At 42.2% G+C, this 18,775-nt stretch overlaps 2 protein-coding genes across 10 annotated transcripts in view; one reads left to right on the top strand and one right to left on the bottom strand.

Moving 5' to 3' along the window:
- LOC309490579 (neuroligin-2-like) overlaps nucleotides 1-3,544 on the top strand; it is a 221,792-nt gene extending 218,248 nt beyond the window's left edge. For all 4 annotated transcript variants that reach the window (XM_082159817.1, XM_082159816.1, XM_082159814.1 and 1 more), the window contains one exon: nucleotides 1-3,544. This exon is cut by the window's left edge and continues 1,105 nt beyond it. The gene's annotated coding sequence lies outside the window, so the exon portion shown is untranslated.
- Nucleotides 3,545-12,810: 9,266 nt separating this feature from the next.
- The window catches only part of LOC309490540 (interferon-induced very large GTPase 1-like), a 137,417-nt gene continuing 131,452 nt past the window's right edge, over nucleotides 12,811-18,775 (bottom strand). For all 6 annotated transcript variants that reach the window (XM_082159772.1, XM_082159768.1, XM_082159770.1 and 3 more), the window contains 3 exons: nucleotides 18,246-18,503; nucleotides 17,881-18,141; nucleotides 12,811-17,762 (listed from right to left, as the gene is read on the bottom strand). In XM_082159772.1, coding sequence (XP_082015898.1) covers nucleotides 13,075-17,762; nucleotides 17,881-18,141; nucleotides 18,246-18,503 — 5,207 coding nt within the window. In that variant the 3' untranslated portion in view covers nucleotides 12,811-13,074. The remainder of the gene's footprint in view (nucleotides 17,763-17,880; nucleotides 18,142-18,245; nucleotides 18,504-18,775) is intronic.

Here is an 18,775-nt window from a genome sequence, read left to right as displayed (position 1 = left end):
TCCACAATGTCCTTAAAAAGGAGGGGCGTCGATGATTGACTTGGCTGATCTGATGTCACGAGGGGGAAATGATGAATCATTTTCCCACTAAATTGGCAGAGTGCAGATTTCATCCATCCTTTTCTTTTTACCATCCTTCTTTGTTATTCCATTACCAGCGAAACGCTCTGTCCGAATGTGATCTGTGTCCTTGGATTATGTTTTACATGAATCGTAGGGGCATTCGATAAGACAGAAGCTGGATATGTTGTGTTTACCTGCAGTCTTGTGTCAAGTATTAAATCATACCTTGTAACAAGAGACACAGGGAATGAGAGAAAATCACAGCATCTGACAGACGCAAAAACAAAAAGTGCCAACCTACTCTCTTTTTCTCTCGCTCTGCCCTGTCATTTTATCACACATATTTGATTTGGCAACGTGTTGTTTCTTAGGAAGATTTTTTGTATGTATAAATATAAAGACAAATATATAAAAGAATGATATAAATATATATTTACATGGATTGCTATGGGGGATCTATGCATGACATATTTTAAAGCACCAAGAAGGACACTGAGCTGTAAACTCCCACAGCATTTTGCTTATTTGCTTCTTTTTTTTTTAAACTTTGCTTGCTTAAAATGGTTGCAGAAACTTCTCCCCAGTGGTGTTTTCATCAGCATTACTCAAACTGTTACGTCCTCCTCAGTCTGACCACTCTATAGGACACATCCAGAAAGAGATCTATTGGCAATATTCTTTCAAATGGTTTACATATATATATATATATATATATATATAGTTGTTGGTGCTATTATTTGACCATCAACCATGTAGTGCTCTAAGAGACATATGTGATGGTCCAGACTGTTGCATAAATACTGCAAATGGCGAATTCATATGTAGCTTTGCATCTCTTTCATGGGCCTGTGACCAATATTCAGCTTTTATTAATATTATTTTTCTCAGAAACAAATACAAATGATGGCCTCATCTCATCTCTCTCTCTGTCTCGGCCTCTCTTGTTCTATCTCTGTTCTTGCTCTTTTGGTTCTACATCATTTGGTATTTGACAACCCAGTTTAATCAGCATCTTTTTTGTGTATTGGTGCGTGTACACACATGAAGAGTGTTTTCTTGCCAATATGTCTCTTGCCAGGTGAGCCTGTACATTTGTGTTAATGTAAATGTGTGAGATAAAGAGTATATGTGACAGAGGCCCTGTTTGCACTTGGCAATAAGATCGATCGGATCACAAGTAGACGAGAGAGACACATTCCCGTTTACTGGTGTTTTAATCCGTCTCTTTTGTCCACTTTCAACCACTTCTGTCCTGATTTCTTCGAGGGGAGGGTCTATGGGCGGGTAAATGTAGGTTTTTTTCAGATCTTTTGATCTAATGGACAAAATAAGCTTGTGCAATTTACATATGAACGCACTCTTTCACATGCGTTTACACTACGAAAGCAATCCGCCGAATGTGTTTTTAAATACCTCTGGGAGTGGTGGAAAGTGGACAAGCTCAAAAGTTTTAGACCCCGTTTACACCTGTATTTAGCATCATCCAATTGTGATCCAATCGGCCAAAACGCATCGTAATATCAGGTGTAAAAAGGGTCAGAGAGGCACAAAGAAAGAGAAAGCTTCAATCTTCATAACACAAACATCAGATCTGTGGCCCTCTGTCATTCCTTCATGAAAACCTACCTGGCTTTAGGCCGTTTTATATACAAAACAGTTGTATGTTGTGCTATAGGAAGAGGCTAGAAGCACCTCATAATATCAGTTTGGTGTGTTTACCCACATCTCTACATATCACACATCTGTCTGCACTGCAGTGCACACTTGACCTTTTTGGTTATGACAAGCACAGCAAATAGAGGTTGCGGCGAACTAGATCTATATAAACAAATTTGACATGATTGTTTCATGTTCAGGTTAAAGAACGAATGGCTCAGAATCACTGCGGGATTAACGCGATCACTTCTCTTCTGTTCATGCCTTGTTAGTCTTATTTTTCTGCCACTGCTGTCTGTGTCACGGGAGGATGACGGTTTGTGTTTGTCTCACTGTTGGTTCAGTGTGTCGAGTCTGAGAGGCTCACAATATTTCTCTCAGCCAAACACAGGACCATCGTCACGGAGCAAGAACTAATGCCAGTATGCCGTACTAAAACATGAACGGACTCAAGCTGAGGGAGCATACTGGAGGTTTAGTGTGTCATAAAAACAGGACTTTATTCTGTGTTGTGGACTAACAGCCCAATGGACGACAGCAACAACTGGACACTAAACAACGGGAGACTGTAACAAGCTTGAGTTGTTACTGAGAGTCTAGACTGGACCTGTGGATATGTACCATCTGTGGACTTTTGTGTGGTTGTAGTTATATCTAAACTCCATTTTAAACAAACTATGAGGAGTTGACTAGAGCTGCGTACAAAACAACCTCAATTCTAATAATCAATACTGTTTTAAGAGATGAGTTGAGACTCTTGTTATTTTTCTTGTTTGGTTTTGTACGCTCAACCACTAGAGTGTGATGTTGTGGTACATCCAGAATAAAGACTCTACATCCATTACGAGCCATTCATTGGGTCTTCAGTAGGCGTACAGTGAGAGGAGGATAATAGAATTTAACTGTACATTTTTAAGTGTGAGAACAAATCAACTGAAAATATTTGTAAATATTCAGTTACTTGTTTGTTTAATGTTTTTCCCCCCCTTTGTTTTTGTTTTTTTTTCTGGTCGAATGAAATATAAGATACTTTGTGACCAGGACAACAGGTGCAAGTTGTAATTCAGCCACCAGCAAAATTGATGAATCCCATTCGTTGGAGGTTAAATTCACTTTCTGCTGCTTCATTTAGTTTTGGGATTTGTGGATAGAGGTGATTTATTGCTCTTGTATTTGAGCATAGAGATGGTGTGTATCATGTAGCATATCAATATGTCACTCATATTTCTGCACAAGTATGACCAGCTGTTCATTTCAGATAGAAATCTTTAATATGGAGATATGGACTGGAAGCACTGGAAACCCTGGTGGTTATGAGAAGTATTTCGTCTGCCATGAAATTGTTGTAGCATTATATTCTTACCAAAATGCAACCAGGACTTCATTAAATATCTAAAATAGGTGAAAAGTATTATTTTGTGATCACATTTTACTACACTTAAGTATATACTATTGTTAATGAATTAAGCGTCTAGTAAATGAATGCCAAAATAAAGATGGCATAAAGAGCGCAAGAGGGTCTCAATATGTCAAGCCTGGAGGTTTAAAGATTACTGAATAAATGAAGCACATGTTATTTCTCTAACAAAATAAACATTTTACTGGGTCCTAGAGCAAATTTACACCTGTTGCCCTGTTTTACTATATGTTCAGAATCAGAACGCCACACTTGATGAAGAATAAACGTGTTAATAATGGATTCAAAAAAAAAAGAAAAGGTAAAAATATATTAATAAGGTGATGATATTTCTCTTTATTTAGAAGTTATTACACACTGTATGCTGTGACTCTGATCTGGGGAACATTAAAGAAATTCATAGCCAGACATCAGACTCTGTTTCCTTTTAATCAAATTACTAATCATCTAAATGACTCATTTAATTGGAAGTAGTGCATTAATTAACTGCATTAAATTGCTGTACTTGAAGTGTAATTTCCAACAGCAACCTTGATGGACAACAGAATGGTCAGGAGATCAACATGTTCAGCTATTCTCCACCCATCACAGGTGATTGTGTCGCAAGTGCAAATGAGAAGCAAGGTTGATGAAGAAGAGTTGTTATGAAAGAAAAATTGAGAGTTGATGAAGAAAAAGTTATTATAAAGTGTTATTAAGACAGAGTCACTTGTCGCCACCTACTGGCGTAATGATGTAACCTGCAGAAAGAGTCCCTGAAAAATCACTTTTGGAACATTGCTCAGCCAATCAAGATTAAGGATCAGAATTAATTCAATCTTCATCTTTAATAAGATTGGTAAATTATCCGCGGCCATGTCTACACCAAGCGGCAACCTTCCGGTCTCTCTCTTGAATCCATCACAGAAGTGACTTAAACTGCAATTCATCGACTGGCCGCTAGAGACTGGCTGCAAAAGAGAGTCAATCCCATAGACCCCCATGTCAAAATGCCCAACTTTACAGCAAAATTTTTTTTACAGCCTGGTACAAAAAGTGGTTTTGGTCTCTATATCTAAATTTGCCTTTCATGACAACTGTGAAGGGGGTGAATTTTTTTATAACTCATACATTTAAATTATATTATGCCTTAAACTGCATAATTAAGGGTGTGGCCACTTGAGTGACAGGTGGATTGCCGCTGCTGTCACTACTAGCCGTTTGTCTGTTATCGGGAGTGACGCGCAGCCAAAATGGCGATGGCCGGCTCCGCCCACTTCGTCACGGACACTAATTTTTTTTTACATTTTTTAATTTATTTTTTTATGGTTTACACTAAAATGCAGCGCAGTAAAAAAAACTAGCACTTCTGTCAATGGTTGTTGAGAAAGAGATGAGAATTAGGTGTGTTTACATGACAACGATACTAAATACAGAAAAGTTTTTCCTTTGTGTTTCTTTTCACGTACAGGCGACAACTTTGTCAAAATGATCCTCATCGGGCCAGATCGCTGTCCAGCCAGTAGTTGTGCGTGACGTCAGTTTTCACAAATTCGCATTTTTGTAGTTTACACGGATACAATAACGATATCGTTTTCAAAAACTTGCACTTTCAAACCGGTTTTCTATAGTTTGTTTTGAGGCTCCCAAAACGGCATTGTTGTTTAAATAAACGGCCAAACCGTCTAAAAAGTTTTTGGTTTAAAACGTACTCGGTTACTAACGTAACCTCGGTTCTCTCTAGAAGAGGGAACGAGTACTTGCGTAAGATATCTTACGCTAGGGGAAAACCTCTTTTCCTCGAGATATTGAAGGCAAAAATTATCCTTAATTTTGCAATAATGTAAAACGCATTGCAGCAGCATGCAGACATGGGCGAGACAGCTCGCGCGCCCATTGGCTGCTCTGCGGCAACTGCACCAGCCTATCGATAGAGGCTCCTCATGACGTCAGAACCAATGAGGGCGCTTCACGCCCATTACGTCATGTCCCGCCGAAATCGGGTGGGGCCAGGGCTATAAATACGGCCCAGAGAGGCTGGTTTGGTCAGTTTTTCATCGCTGAAGCGAATCAGAACATGACGCATGCACGGCAAGATACGCAAGTACTCGTTCCCTCTTCTAGAGAGAACCGAGGTTACGTTAGTAACCGAGTACGTTCTCTTACGAGAGGTCTCTCGTACTTGCGTAAGATATCTTACGCTAGGGGAACACAATGTAAAACGCTGTGCGTGCTTGAGACATAACACTAAAGTCCAAAGGGCAGGTGCCCGGGGCTCATACAGTGCCTAATCACAAGGGACTCACAGAGAATCCGGGAAGAGGGGCTAGAATAGCATCATTCCTGTAATATTGAGCTCTGATAAGAGCATGTTATATCAAGTGTTCCACACAGCCAGGGCGAACTCAGCCTGGACTGGTAAATATGGGGGACTTACGTACTGCCCACAGAAGTATATAGGCGATCAGTGATCGACGCTCTAGCAGTTTCAGCATCCCGAGCCGATAGCATCGGGCGGGCAATACTGAAAAATTAAACCGAGAGCAACCTAGCTTGCAAAGCGGGAACCTCGAGGTTATAAAACCTTATAAATGTAGACGGGGAGGCCCAGCCTGCCGCCATACAGATATCTTGCAAGGCAATCCCACTGGACCAAGCCCACGACGAGGCCATGCCTCTTGTGGAGTGCGCTTTGACACCTATCGGGCATTGCAGGCCCTTGGATGTGTAAGCTAGCGCTATAGCATCAACTATCCATCTGGATAGACTCTGTTTTGACGCAGCTAGTCCCTTAGAACGTCCGCTGAACAAAACAAAGAGCTGCTCCGTCTGTCTGAAAACAGATGAGCGAGACACATAGGCTCTTAACGCCCTGACCGGGCAAAGGAAGCCTGCGTCCCCTTCCTCCTCAGATACCGGCAGGGCCGACAGGGAGATAACCTGTGCTTTAAACGGTGTGTTGAGGGATTTAGGAACATATCCGTGCTTTGGTTTGAGTATGACTCTCGAGTCATTCGGCCCAAACTCCATACACGTCGTGCTCACTGAGAGCGTTTGCAAATCCCCTATGCGCTTCACTGAAGCGAGAGCCAGAAGAAACACTGTTTTGAAAGACAAGGGTTTCAGGTCTATTGACTGTATTGGCTCGAATGGGGCACCTTTCATGGCTTCCAGAACCGTGGAAAGGTCCCAAACGGGAACTGAGGGTGGTCTGGGAGGGTTCAGCCTCTTAGCTCCTCTAAGGAAGCGAATGACCTGATCGTTCCTTCCTAATGACTGGCCAAGCGGTGGTTCAGCGAACGCTGCTATGGCCGCCACATAAACTTTGAGCGTGGATGGGGTTCTGCCCTTATCCAGAAGCTCTTGTAAAAAAAGGAGAGAACCTCCGGCACCCCACAGCGTGAGGGTGAAGTGCCACTCGCTGTACACCAGCTAGTGAACACAGACCATTTTGAGGAATAGAGCCGCCTCGTAGATGGAGCTCTAGCCTGCGTGATCGTGTTTAACACTCCCGCTGGGAGGTTAACGGGTACCCGTTGATGGCCCACACATGTAGGGACCAAAGCTCCGGGCGAGGATGCCAGATCGAGCCGTTCGCCTGCGAGAGGAGATCCCTCCTCACCGGTATCGGCCACGGGGCGGTACTCGTCAGCTGCATCAGGACTGGAAACCAGACTTGGTTTGTCCAAAATGGGCCGACGAGTAGCACTGGGCATCCGCTCTCCCTGATTCGCTCTAACACCTGGGGTAGGAGCGTGACAGGGGGAAACGCATAGAGCGGGCAGCGGGGCCACACGTGAGCCAGCGCATCCCTGCTCTTGGAGAAGAATTCCTGACAATGAGCGTTCTCTTGAGACGCAAATAGGTCTATTTCCGCTCTGCCAAATGTCCTCCATAGCATTTTGACTGTCTGTGGATGTAAAGACCATTCTCCTGTCGGCAGATTGTTTCTGGACAGTCTGTCTGGTCCCACATTCAGATGGCCGGGCACATGCGCTGCCCTGAGCGAGCGCAGATTGTGCTGAGCCCAGACCAGGAGGCGTTCCGTCAGCCTGTTCCGTCATCTTTTGACCAAGACGTGGTGTCTTTTTATCTGGGGACAAAAGCGCCTCAGCGCGTTGTCGACTGCCATCATTTCCAGGCAGTTTATATGCAGAAGCTTTTCCCGTTCCGACCACTGGCCGAATAACGGTCTGCCCTCGAGCAGCGCTCCCCATCCCGAGGTTGAGGCGTCCGTAGACACCACCTTCACACTCGAGGAAGTCCCCAGGCTTACACCTGACCGGTACCAGTCGGTCACTGTCCAAGGTTTCAGAGCTGCGACGCATTTCTGATCGACCTTGAGGCGCGCGAGACCGGAGGTCCAAGCTCTGCGCGGCGCGCGCTTTCAACCAATACTGCAGCGGGCGCATGCAAAGCAGACCCAGCTGAAGCACTGAGGATGCTGAAGCCATGAGACCCAGCATCCTTTGAAACTTTTTGAGCGGGACTAAAGCGCCGTGGCGAAAAATCTCTGTCATGCGCTGAATACTTAGTCTGCGCTGCGGCGACAGCTGTGCTGTCATTGACAGCGAGTCCAGATCTGTGCCCAGAAAAGATATTTTCTGACTGGGAGACAGTGAACTCTTTGCCCAATTGACTGTGAGACCTAAATTCTCGAGGTGATCGAGTAATATGGTCCTGTGTTCTATGAGCTCCGACTGTGATCGAGCTAGAACCAGCCAATCGTCCAAATAATTCAGCACTCGTATGCCTCGGAGCCTGAGGGGTGCGAGCGCTGCATCCATGCACATCGTGAATACGCGAGGTGCCAGGGATAGGCCAAATGGCAGGACTGTGTACTGATATGCCTGGCCCTCGAAGGCGAATCTCAAAAATCGCCTGTGACGTGACGCTATTAGTATTTGAAAATAAGCGTCTTTCAGATCTATCGACATGAACCAGTCCCCTTGGCAAATTTGCGAGAGGATTTTCTTGGTCGTGAGCATTCTGAACCGTCGTTTCAGAAGTGCTTTGTTTAGTCGTCTTAGATCTAAAATGGGTCTGAGACCTCCGTCTTTTTTGGGTACCAGAAAATATCTGCTGTACATGCCCCCTTCGCTCTGAGCTTGTGATAGGGGTTCTATAGCCCCTTTGCTCAGTAACTTCGCTATTTCGGCCCGAAGTAGGTGTGCTACTTCCTTTTTCACCGTAGTATCGATTCGCGCCGCTTTGCGTTGCGGGCGTCGACCGAACTGTAGCGAATAGCCTCTTTCTATAATGTCTAGCACCCACTTCGAAACCCCGGGTAGCCTTGCCCATGCGTTTGCACGAATGGCTAGGGGTTGAATGCGAAGTGTGCTCTGGTCGCTCAGCGACAGAGGGACTTCAGTGTGCTGCAACATAAGCGTCGCGCTTATGACATTTGAGGCAGGGGGCGCGCTGATAACAGCGGGTAGATTGCCCGCGCTCGACTCCTCTGCGGTGGTCAACCGAGAGGGGGAGGGCTGGGCGAGTCCCGTAAGACCTGTCATGTCAATGTGTGAATGTGGGCGTGGGATAGCGGGCACATTTACAACACTAAGAGCATTGTCTGCCTGAGCAGAGCGAATGCATGTTGGTTTCGTTTTACAGAAACCTTGAGACATGCAGAACGTAGTGTTTGTGGGCACTGGGCAGTGGGCACATTTACCACATTTAATGCGCAATCGATCTGGGTCGAGTTCATGTGCGCGAGCCCTGTGCGACGGGCTGTGTTTCTGTGTAGGAATGAGCACTGGGCATTTTGTCTACACTCATAACACCATCGGCCGTGGCCGGAACACCAGAAAATACACTCTATGGGATTTATCTGGGTAGCCGTAAAGCGGCGTTTGTGTGCAGGCAAGCGGGCTGTGTCGCCGACTTGTTTACTGCAGAATACACTGGAACAGTCGCATTTACTGGAACTGAACGAGCGAGAAGTTGCCATAGAAACAGAGAGCGTCAACATGCTGGCGTTTGTTTGCAGGCGTGCGTGCATTACAACAGGCTCGCTCACTGCAGTATGACATTTCCAGTCGCCCGAACTTCAGAGGGGAATGAGAAATAGAATTCGGCCCGGCCGCAGCGGGACATTAACACTCTTTTCTCCTTTCGCCAGTGACGCACGGGAACCATAGAAACGGTGTTTGGGTGCAGGCGAGTGGGTTGTACAACGCGCTCGTTGGCTGCAAAATGCACATCTGCAGTCGCCTTTCAGGGAACTGACAGAGCGAAGCATTGGAGGCATAATTAATCTGCCGTTAGACCGAGATTCGAACTCCGGTCTCTCGTGTGAAAAACCAAAGATTCCGCCACTGAGCCACAGGGGGGAACACAAAGGCTTTCAGATGCACGAGCATATAAGAGCGTCAACATGTTTTCTTCGGCGTTTGCTTGCCGGCGCTGCAATATTTATATTTCCAGTCGCCTGATCAGGGAACTGAGAAATGTGTGAGAAGTTTCAGGTCAGTCCAGCCTCGGCGGGACTAAAACACTATTTTCTCCTTTCGCTGGTGATTGACGCTTGAATGGGGCGCAGAGGCAGGGTAGCTTTCTTGTACGTAAAGAAAAACTAACCCCGACCGTCCGCTTCCAGCCTCCCCTGTGAACGGCGCATTTTGCGCGGCTCGAACAGAGGGAGAGAGAAAGCTAGCCCCGTGACCGTCCGCTCCTGACATCCCCTGTGAACGGCGCGGTTTGCACGGCTCGAACAGAGGGAGAGCAGGTATCATCCTCCAAGCAGGCAAGGCAAGCGGGCGCACCGGCGAGCTTTGCGGGTTGGGGGGGAAAGGGGCGTCTTGAAAAAGACGCCCGGCTCTTTTAGTGCAATGAGAGTGTGTGTCGCGGCGGCGAACACACACATACACAAAACACAGTAGAAGAGAAAAGGATATGTACGCCGGAAAGCGTCAGCAGAAACGGCGACTGAAGGCGGCGAGATGTCGACCAGCAGCTTCAGATGCACTAATCCCGCTGGGTGCTTGACTCAGACGGCGCGGCTTCTTCTCAGGATCCAGCGATGCGAAGGCCCGCTGAAGAGATGAAAAACTGACCAAACCAGCCTCTCTGGGCCGTATTTATAGCCCTGGCCCCACCCGATTTCGGCGGGACATGACGTAATGGGCGCGAAGCGCCCTCATTGGTTCTGACGTCATGAGGAGCCTCTATCGATAGGCTGGTGCAGTTGCCGCAGAGCAGCCAATGGGCGCGCGAGCTGTCTCGCCCATGTCTGCATGCTGCTGCAATGCGTTTTACATTATTGCAAAATTAAGGATAATTTTTGGCTTCAATATCTCGAGGAAAAGAGGTTTTCCCCTAGCGTAAGATATCTTACGCAAGTACGAGAGACCTCTCGTAAGAGAACGGTGGCGTGTAAAAGCCCTCTTGGTGAATTTTTGCGCCAATCATCTGTACACGAAATATGCTAAGAAAAATATTTGGATTTTAGTACATCATTGTCATGTAAACGTACCCTTATTAAAATTACTTTCAAAATGTTATTTAATCTATTTACATCTCTATAGACATTACATCATGTCAGATCAGAGCTATTATCTTTTATCCTATTTTTAACCTCTTATTTGAACGTTTGTAACACACAAATATAATTCTGAAGCGCGGGGGTATTGTACATTAATCTGTCCCTGGATCGTAGGCTCGTACATGTCTAAGACCGGGAATGTGTCTCCCTTGTCTACTTGTGATCCGATCGACCAAAACGCATCTTAATTGCATGTGTAAACCGGGCCAAAGAGTAAATAAACCATAAAATGCTAAATCATTGTCATTTCAATTCAAGTTTATTTGTATGGCACTTTTCACAATACAAGTTGTTTAAAAGCAACTTTACAGAAAATGTCATTTAGGAGTAAAAACGTCCGGATCTTTCACGAATTAATAGTGTAGCTCTATAGGCTGCATTTGATAAAACACAGCTCGATGGTGTTTTAAGCCCCCAATGGCTCCTTAGAGGCAGCTAACCCTACCCTCAACCTTAAACCTACCCATCCCCTCACTGCCTGGAAGGCGCTGTTGGGGGCTTAAAACACCAAACACCTAAAAAACATTTGCTAAAATCACATTTGCATTTACTTTTATTTTGCAAGCACTTTATTCCAAAGCAGATGTTTGTTTAACTGGTTACATTAATATCAAAATATTTATTACCTACACTGTAAAAAGTTATTACTATTATTTACAAATTTTTTTGGTGAAACATTTTTACACTCAAAATTTAGTAAATTTTAAAGCTGTGAAATCAATTAAATATACTGTATGAATTGAGTAAATGCAAGTAAACAAATTAAGTAAATCTGAGTAACTGCATCTGGTACATTAAAAAATAAAGTTGAGTAGAAATAATTTAACATTTAAACGATTAAAAAAAAACAATATTTATGAGTAATATTAACTGTTTTGTAACATGATTAACTGTTTTGATTTATGAGTAACTTATTTTCTCTAAACCTTTGTAAAATAGTATTCCATACCACCACACTAGTATACATGACATTGGCCTTTATTGTCGGAGTACAGCAATACAGCACATTTTACACTGTTTTTAACATGTATACAATATTGCCTACATTTAAACTCATTTAACAAACATTTTAGAAGTAAAAATGAAACATTTAAACATTCAGGTAGCCTAATTCAAGTGTAATCAACCGGTCTATTATCCAATATCCACCGGATCAGCGCTGGTTCTCGTGCCGGAGACGGACTCGCGCTCTGCGGGTGAACTTCAAACTTCAGACCGCCGTACTGCGTTTCACTCACAGCAGAAAGATACTGCGAGCGACTGACTCCATAACCTGCCAATAAACAAAAAGTGACAGTTCTGAGGACATTTTACCATCTAAATCTATTAAATTCATTATCATTAGGAATAAAGTCGTGTGTTTATGCAAGGTGTTTCAATCACGCGAAAACACGCACTCTCGTTTAGGTGTCGAATTACGCCTTTGTATGTTGTTGTGCATTGAATAAAATGATTTAAAGCACAGTAATGATTTTATAGATAAAATAAAACGCACACAAACCTGAATTGTTCTGGAGACTGGAGAGTTCAAACAGCCCGCGCCCACTCAACCGTTGAGTTGTCGTCATGTCAGAGGGCGTGGGAGGGGTGAATTGTTTTAATTGAGTAAACTTACTCAATTTCTTAAGAGTGCATTAAATATATTAATAATATCGATAAGAATGAAGTCATTTTTTTGTTTCTTGAATCAGATCAGTTTAATTCAACATTCTCAACTATTTTTATAGAAATTTCACAAATATATTAAGTGTATTATAAAAAAAATAATTAGTTAGTCAAATACTAAATCATTTTATTGAAAAAAACTTAAATATATCTGTAAATTTGAGATAAAATTAACTGTTGGATTTTTACTCAATCATTTTGGTAAGTTTAACTCAAACAATCAAGTAAACGATATTCAGAGATTTTATTAAGTTAATAAAGTTAAATATTTCTGTAATATTTACTAAGCCACAGAATAATTTTTTAGAGTGTATATTTAAAACTTTTTTTTTGAATTCTTCACATAAAAGTATTCATGCAGTATATTTCCTGTAGAATATCAAAGATATAAACATTAAAATTTGATTATTTTTGACAAAAATGAAAATCTTTTATCAAATAAACAGTAAAATGATATACAAAAAGAAAAAGAAAACATTTCACCATGTTGTTGCACATTGCATATATCTTTTATTTTTCTTTCACCTAGTTAAACATCTCACCTTTTAAATGATTAATCCATATTCCCATTCCCAAGTGCAAGCAGTATTAATGGTTACTGAAAGTCAGCCGAAACCTTTTGCTAGTAATCAATTGTGTTACTAAGCAGTCATGTGTCATGAGTTATCAATGTATATTTTGTGTTTATTTTGAAGGCTGAGCGTGAGAGTGCTGCCAAAATGCTGAATCAATTGTGAAATGGAACAATTGTTTATTTGATGCTAAAAGACTCTTTTAAACTGTTCTCTGCTTGTTGCTTTGTGATAGATTTCCACATCAAGGGTACATCACCAGGGCGAGCATTGTACTCTTCAGCAAACTTATCATTGAACCGGGCCATCACATATTTCCAGTAATCTGAGGCCTGTATGCTAGCGTCTGCTGGGATGTGCCAATCTGGAAAGATTTCTCTGTATCTTTTGTAAGGATGGAAGACATGATTAGTCTGGAGACACCTAAACTCTGCATCACTGTGGACATCCGTTGAGCAGATGTTAGCCACTAATTTTTCACTATTTTCATATCTGGATCGACCGAGTCCCTGTGGTCTGTGTACTGAAGCACAGTGTTCAGCGTGAGCTTCTCCACCAGCCTCACATGGAGCTTTGCAGAATGGACACTGTATCCCACATCCAAACACTCTCTTGAAGAGCTCATTCTGGGGTTTAATCTTGAGTTTGCGGAGTTTGCCCTGTATGTCGACTTTCTTCAGATGTTCCTTCAGTGTCTGTTCCATCTCCTCAACAGATTTGGTTAGCCAGTCAGCAAATGGCTCTTGAGATGCATTGTTTAGGACCATCACTGTTTCTAGAGCATCTTTGGGAATTATTAGCTTTTGTTCAAGCTTCTTGCATATGCAATGTATGAATCCTTTGATACCATCTTCACATGTCTCATTCAGTGCCATTTTGACAGCTTCTAATATCTTCTTAGTGATTCCTCTAAGGTGACCTTCCTCCAACTCAAACACTTCATGTCCGTTTGAAAACTGTTTGGTGATTTGCTCTGATATCCAGTCCTTAACAAAATGCTCATATGAGCTGATGTATTTTACATACTTTTCAAACTTATCTTCATTCACAAGTTCCTTTAAGAGCGTGTACTGAAAAAATGCACGAGTGCTATACTGAAATGCATTTTTACCCTGAAGCATTTTGTCAACAATCTCTGGACCCAAGGAGCTGTAGATGAATGTCTCAACTGCAGGCATCAAGCACAGTTTAGTGAATTCTTCTGCCTTTCTCTGACACTGGTCACGATCATGAAACAGGTCCTTGAAATCATTGCGATATTTGTCTTTAAACTGATCAAGGCATCTGCGTGGGTCATTCTCCTTTATGAAACATTCATGCATGTCTTGAAATGTTCTTGCGGAAAACCCACAAATGTACAATTTCAGGGACAGTTCAAATTCTTCTGAAACCCCTGTATTCTTGTTGGACATTAATCTGTCATCAATCATGTGTAGGATCTCCTGAATGTAGGTGTCATGGTAATCTGAATGCTGTGAAGTTGTGTCCTGGACAAACTGAGAGCATGTCTGAATGATATTTTCAGCTAAATGTTGTAGGTCCATTGCAGAGTTGTCATTGATCATACGTTTATACCACCTTTTGTACCAGATTTCTTTAGTGATTTTGAACACCCCTGTTCCACAATTCACCAGTTTTACTCTCATTAATTGTTCTGCAACATAACTGCCTTTCTGTTTCATGTTTTCGCGAAGTTGCCTGAAAACACAATCATATATTGGTCTTTTCTTCAGTCCAGTAAATGACAGCTCATTTATGGTGTCTTGCCATATTTGTCCAAAGGATCCATCAAGCTCTTTGTCAGTCATTTGTGCATCACTCTTTGAGCGGTTGTTTTTGCGTAACTCCTCCAGTAGACCCAGCACTTTTTTCTCCATTGTATCAGTGAATGTTTTCTTGATGTTGTCCACTTTATTCATTCCTCTCCTAAGGTCCACTGTTGCCTCAAGCTGCATCAGCAAAGAGCTCTCAGTTTCCCTCCTGAGACATTTTACGCTGCTCACAAAGTCTTCTTTGTATTTTTCCACAAGGTAGACATGACCCTCTGTTTGTTCAAAGTATTTGGACAGATTTTCCATTGTGGTCTTTTCCAATGTGTCAAGCTTTGTGACAGCTTCTTGTTTCAGTCTGCATAAGAGATCATTCAGATCTGATTTGTCTGATTTCATTTTGAATGTCTCAAAATTTGACACTCTGGTTTCAGCTTGAGTTGACCAAGAGTGCATATGCTTCTTGAAAGACCACTCCCATTTGTGGAATTCTGTGCACAGTCTCATGTATGCATCAGCCACCAAGCTGTTCCTAAAGCTAAATATGAAGTTTTCATATTTGACTGCATTCCATAAGCTTTTTGTCCACTCCAAAAATTCTGTTATGTTGTTTCCAGATGTTTTGTTTTTGCATTTTCCAATTACATCAATCATGTTCTTTTTAAGGTCATAGACAGCCTCGGAGTAGCCAGCGTTCACTGGTGCCATTGGAGGATTTCCATGCCAGAGCCCAGGGATATACCAGTTGCAAGTCTCTGGATCATACTCAATCACATCACTGAACTTTTTATACTCCTCCTTGTTCTCCATTTTAGCTGCCGCTTCTGTCATCTCATTCAGCTGCTCCAGCAGAAGCTTTCGATCTCTCATGTTCTTGTCATGGGCTGATACATCAGCAACATTTTGGTGGACGAACAGACACTTGGGTTTTTTACCTATTTCCTTCATTCTGATGAAAGCATGGACTACAATCTGCAAAATGTCCTTCATCTCTGTGGAATTCTCCATTGCGATGTTGATGATTGTGATATCACTCAATCCCACAACAAGTGTAGCTAATTCATTGTCATGCTCATGACTATCATCTAGTTTTGCCAGTTCAGGTGATTTCAGACCTTCAGTGTCAATTATCACTAAGTAATCACAACCAAGTTCTTTCTTGAGGTCCTCTGTGACTTTGATCAGCTGCATAAAAGCTCCTCTGGTGCATCTTCCACTGCTGACGGCAAACTGAACTCCAAACATGGTGTTCAGCAAGGTGGACTTCCCTGTGCTCTGGACTCCTAAAACTGTGACCACCAAGATTTTATTGTTGGGCTGCACCGAAGAGTTTAGATACAGAAGCACATCTCTCACCCATCTGAGAGGAATATTTGATGCATCTCCATCAACCAGTTCCAGAGGAAAGCCATCCAACATCAGCTCAGCACATAGCCGAGGTAAGTGTAGCATTTGTTGACGGAATTCAACGTTTTCTGGAAGTGACACTGCGGCTTCATAGAGTTGGCCCATTTCACGCAGAAAGTGCTCTATTCCTAAAGAACTGTTAGAGATCTGTTGGTCAAGCTGTGCAATTTCCTCTTTGTTTTCTGAAAATTTCTGACACATTTCTTTGTACTGCTCACGAAGGCTTGAGAGGCTTTTTCGCGAGAGATTGTCAAGGTTCATCCGCATCCACTTCAAGAAGTAGGGCCTCTCCTGGCTCGAACTTAGTGCACTAACAAAGCAGGACATTGCCTCTGAGATGTCATATTTACTTTGTTGTTCCCTGAGTTCATTTTTTTTTGTCTGGAGATAACTCTTGTATGTCTCTATGTTTTGATTACCAGCTTTCCGGAGTCTGCATTGCTCTTTTTCCAGTTTTGCTAAATCTTTCCAGATTTGACCTTGAAGGGGAAGCTGATCTTTCTTGAACTGCAGTGTTTCCTTTATATTTGTCGTTAAGACATGTGCATTATTTTTTGCTTTCTGGCAATCTTGAACGTCTTCATCAACTTGAATTCCAAGTTCATGTGCTATAGTGTCCATTTTCTCCAGACAAGCTTTTGCTGGATGATTATGTATTATGTGATTTACTACAGAATGCAGATTTTTGACAAAATTTGCATCGTTTTGATTGTTCTTCAGAATGATGTTGTTTTTCTTCAAACTCATTTCAGATGCGGTCCTTTTCAGCTGCTCTAAATCAATTTTTTTACTTTGCACATTGCCCACTAAAAAAAACTGTGCTTTAGCATGTTGGTTGGTAAGTAACTTGTAGTTTGTGTCCAGATTGTCAAAGAACACAAAAACTGCAGTGGAGGTCTGGCATAAGAAAGAGTACTGTGTTTCAAAGGTCCTGATGTCACCTCTCAAGTTTACAACAGCCACAGGTTCAGGAAAAACATCAATGTTTTCGTTTCCACAAGGTAAATACCAACCCATCTCCACTAATCCATCTGATATCTTTCTTGGAATGTCTCCGCAGTCCATGTCATGATGTACAAAAGTGTCATGATATTGTTGAGGATTGCTGAGCAATTTGTTTAAGATATGAGATTTAGAAATGCTGCAGTCACCAAGTCTAACAAAGGACACTAGGGGGAGCTCGGAGTGAACAATTCTTTCCTCCACAAAACCTTTTGAGTCTGACAAGGAATGAGGTCTACATTTTTTCACAATATCTCTCATGGCCCAAAGCATGTACATGCACTGTTGTGTGTCGCACTTTGGAAGAAGTAAAGGAACAGAGAACTGACACATTGACATTTTCGAGACCATTTCCTGTTGGAGGAAACAATCTGAACAAAGAAAAAGGGCGGTCACTATATCTAAAGGGTTCACACTGCTCTTCTGATCTTTAAAAAAAGATAATGGATCATTGTAAACATCTAAGTTTGACCAGTCTTCAATCTCATCTGATGAATATTTGACACTTCTTGCAGTCACATTCACTATCATCAGTTTCTTCAGGAACAGCCATGGCAAAGATGACAGAGACTGGGCTGGCTCATCTGTCACTGACCTTTTGTCAATCTGTAGCACATCACTGAGTGAGAGTTTGTTCGGGTAGTATTGCTCCAACCCCAAATCATGTAAAAGGCTCTGAATGTTTGTTTCTGTTGAAAAAGCAAGCATTTCATACATTTTTTTCTCCACATTTCACAATTTAAAAAAGTGATCAAATAAAATGAGGCATGTAAGTGTTTGTTGTGAAGTTTGCTATATTATACTTACTGGTTTGAGCATATGTGACAGCTTCTTTGCTTCTGTTGCCATTTGGAAGAACTTTTGTAATGTGAAAAGAGTACTTCTTTCCAGGAATTAGGTCACGGAAAACCACAGTTCTTGATTCTTTTCTCTCTTCCTGAATGATTTTTCCATCGTGGCTGCAAACAACATGAAACTTGTTCTCCTCACAGCCAGATGCATCCCAAATAAGAGTAACTGATGTTGTGCCTACACTCTCAACCTTGAAATTTTCAGGTGGGACTGGCCCTGCAATCATGAAAACATTAATGTTGTTAGTTCTTTTTCAATTTCAAAGACACATTGTCAAACAATTCTAGATTCATACTGCATGGATAGACAAAGATAATTACTGGTGCATGCAGTCACTTCAACTCCCACACTTCGTTTTTCATTGTCTGATACTGAAACAAGGGTGAAAGTGTATTCAGTTCCTGGACATAGATCTTCCACCTCTATGGCTGTGTCATTTGTGATAGTACATGTCTTTGTAGCAGCGGTACCATAGTAGGTCAACTCAAATGTAGAAATATTGTCTGGGCTATCCCAAGCAAGAGTAACAGAACTGGTCCCAATAAGCTGCACTAAAATTTCACTTGGTGCAGGAACATCTGTGGAAACAAGCATACATTTTCAACTTCTGGAAAGAGTATTAAAAAGTACTGCAAGTAGTGATTGGTTTAACGGTATGAATATGCATTCACTAATGCTCAGTTATCTCTGCTTGTCAGATGACAAGGGCATTTTTTTTCTTTTGTACTAATGTGCACTGATGCATTATGCAAAATAAGACCAAAAATGTATTAAGAAAGAAAATGTTTCCGTTACCACCGTAACCTCGGTTACATATAACGGTTCACTCGACATTTCGTCAGTAGCTGAT

The sequence above is a fragment of the Leuciscus leuciscus genome (genome assembly GCF_965113295.1).
Source record: "Leuciscus leuciscus genome assembly, chromosome: 2".
NCBI classification, from domain to species: Eukaryota; Metazoa; Chordata; class Actinopteri; order Cypriniformes; family Leuciscidae; genus Leuciscus; species Leuciscus leuciscus.
This window is presented reverse-complemented; position numbering and strand designations above follow the sequence as displayed.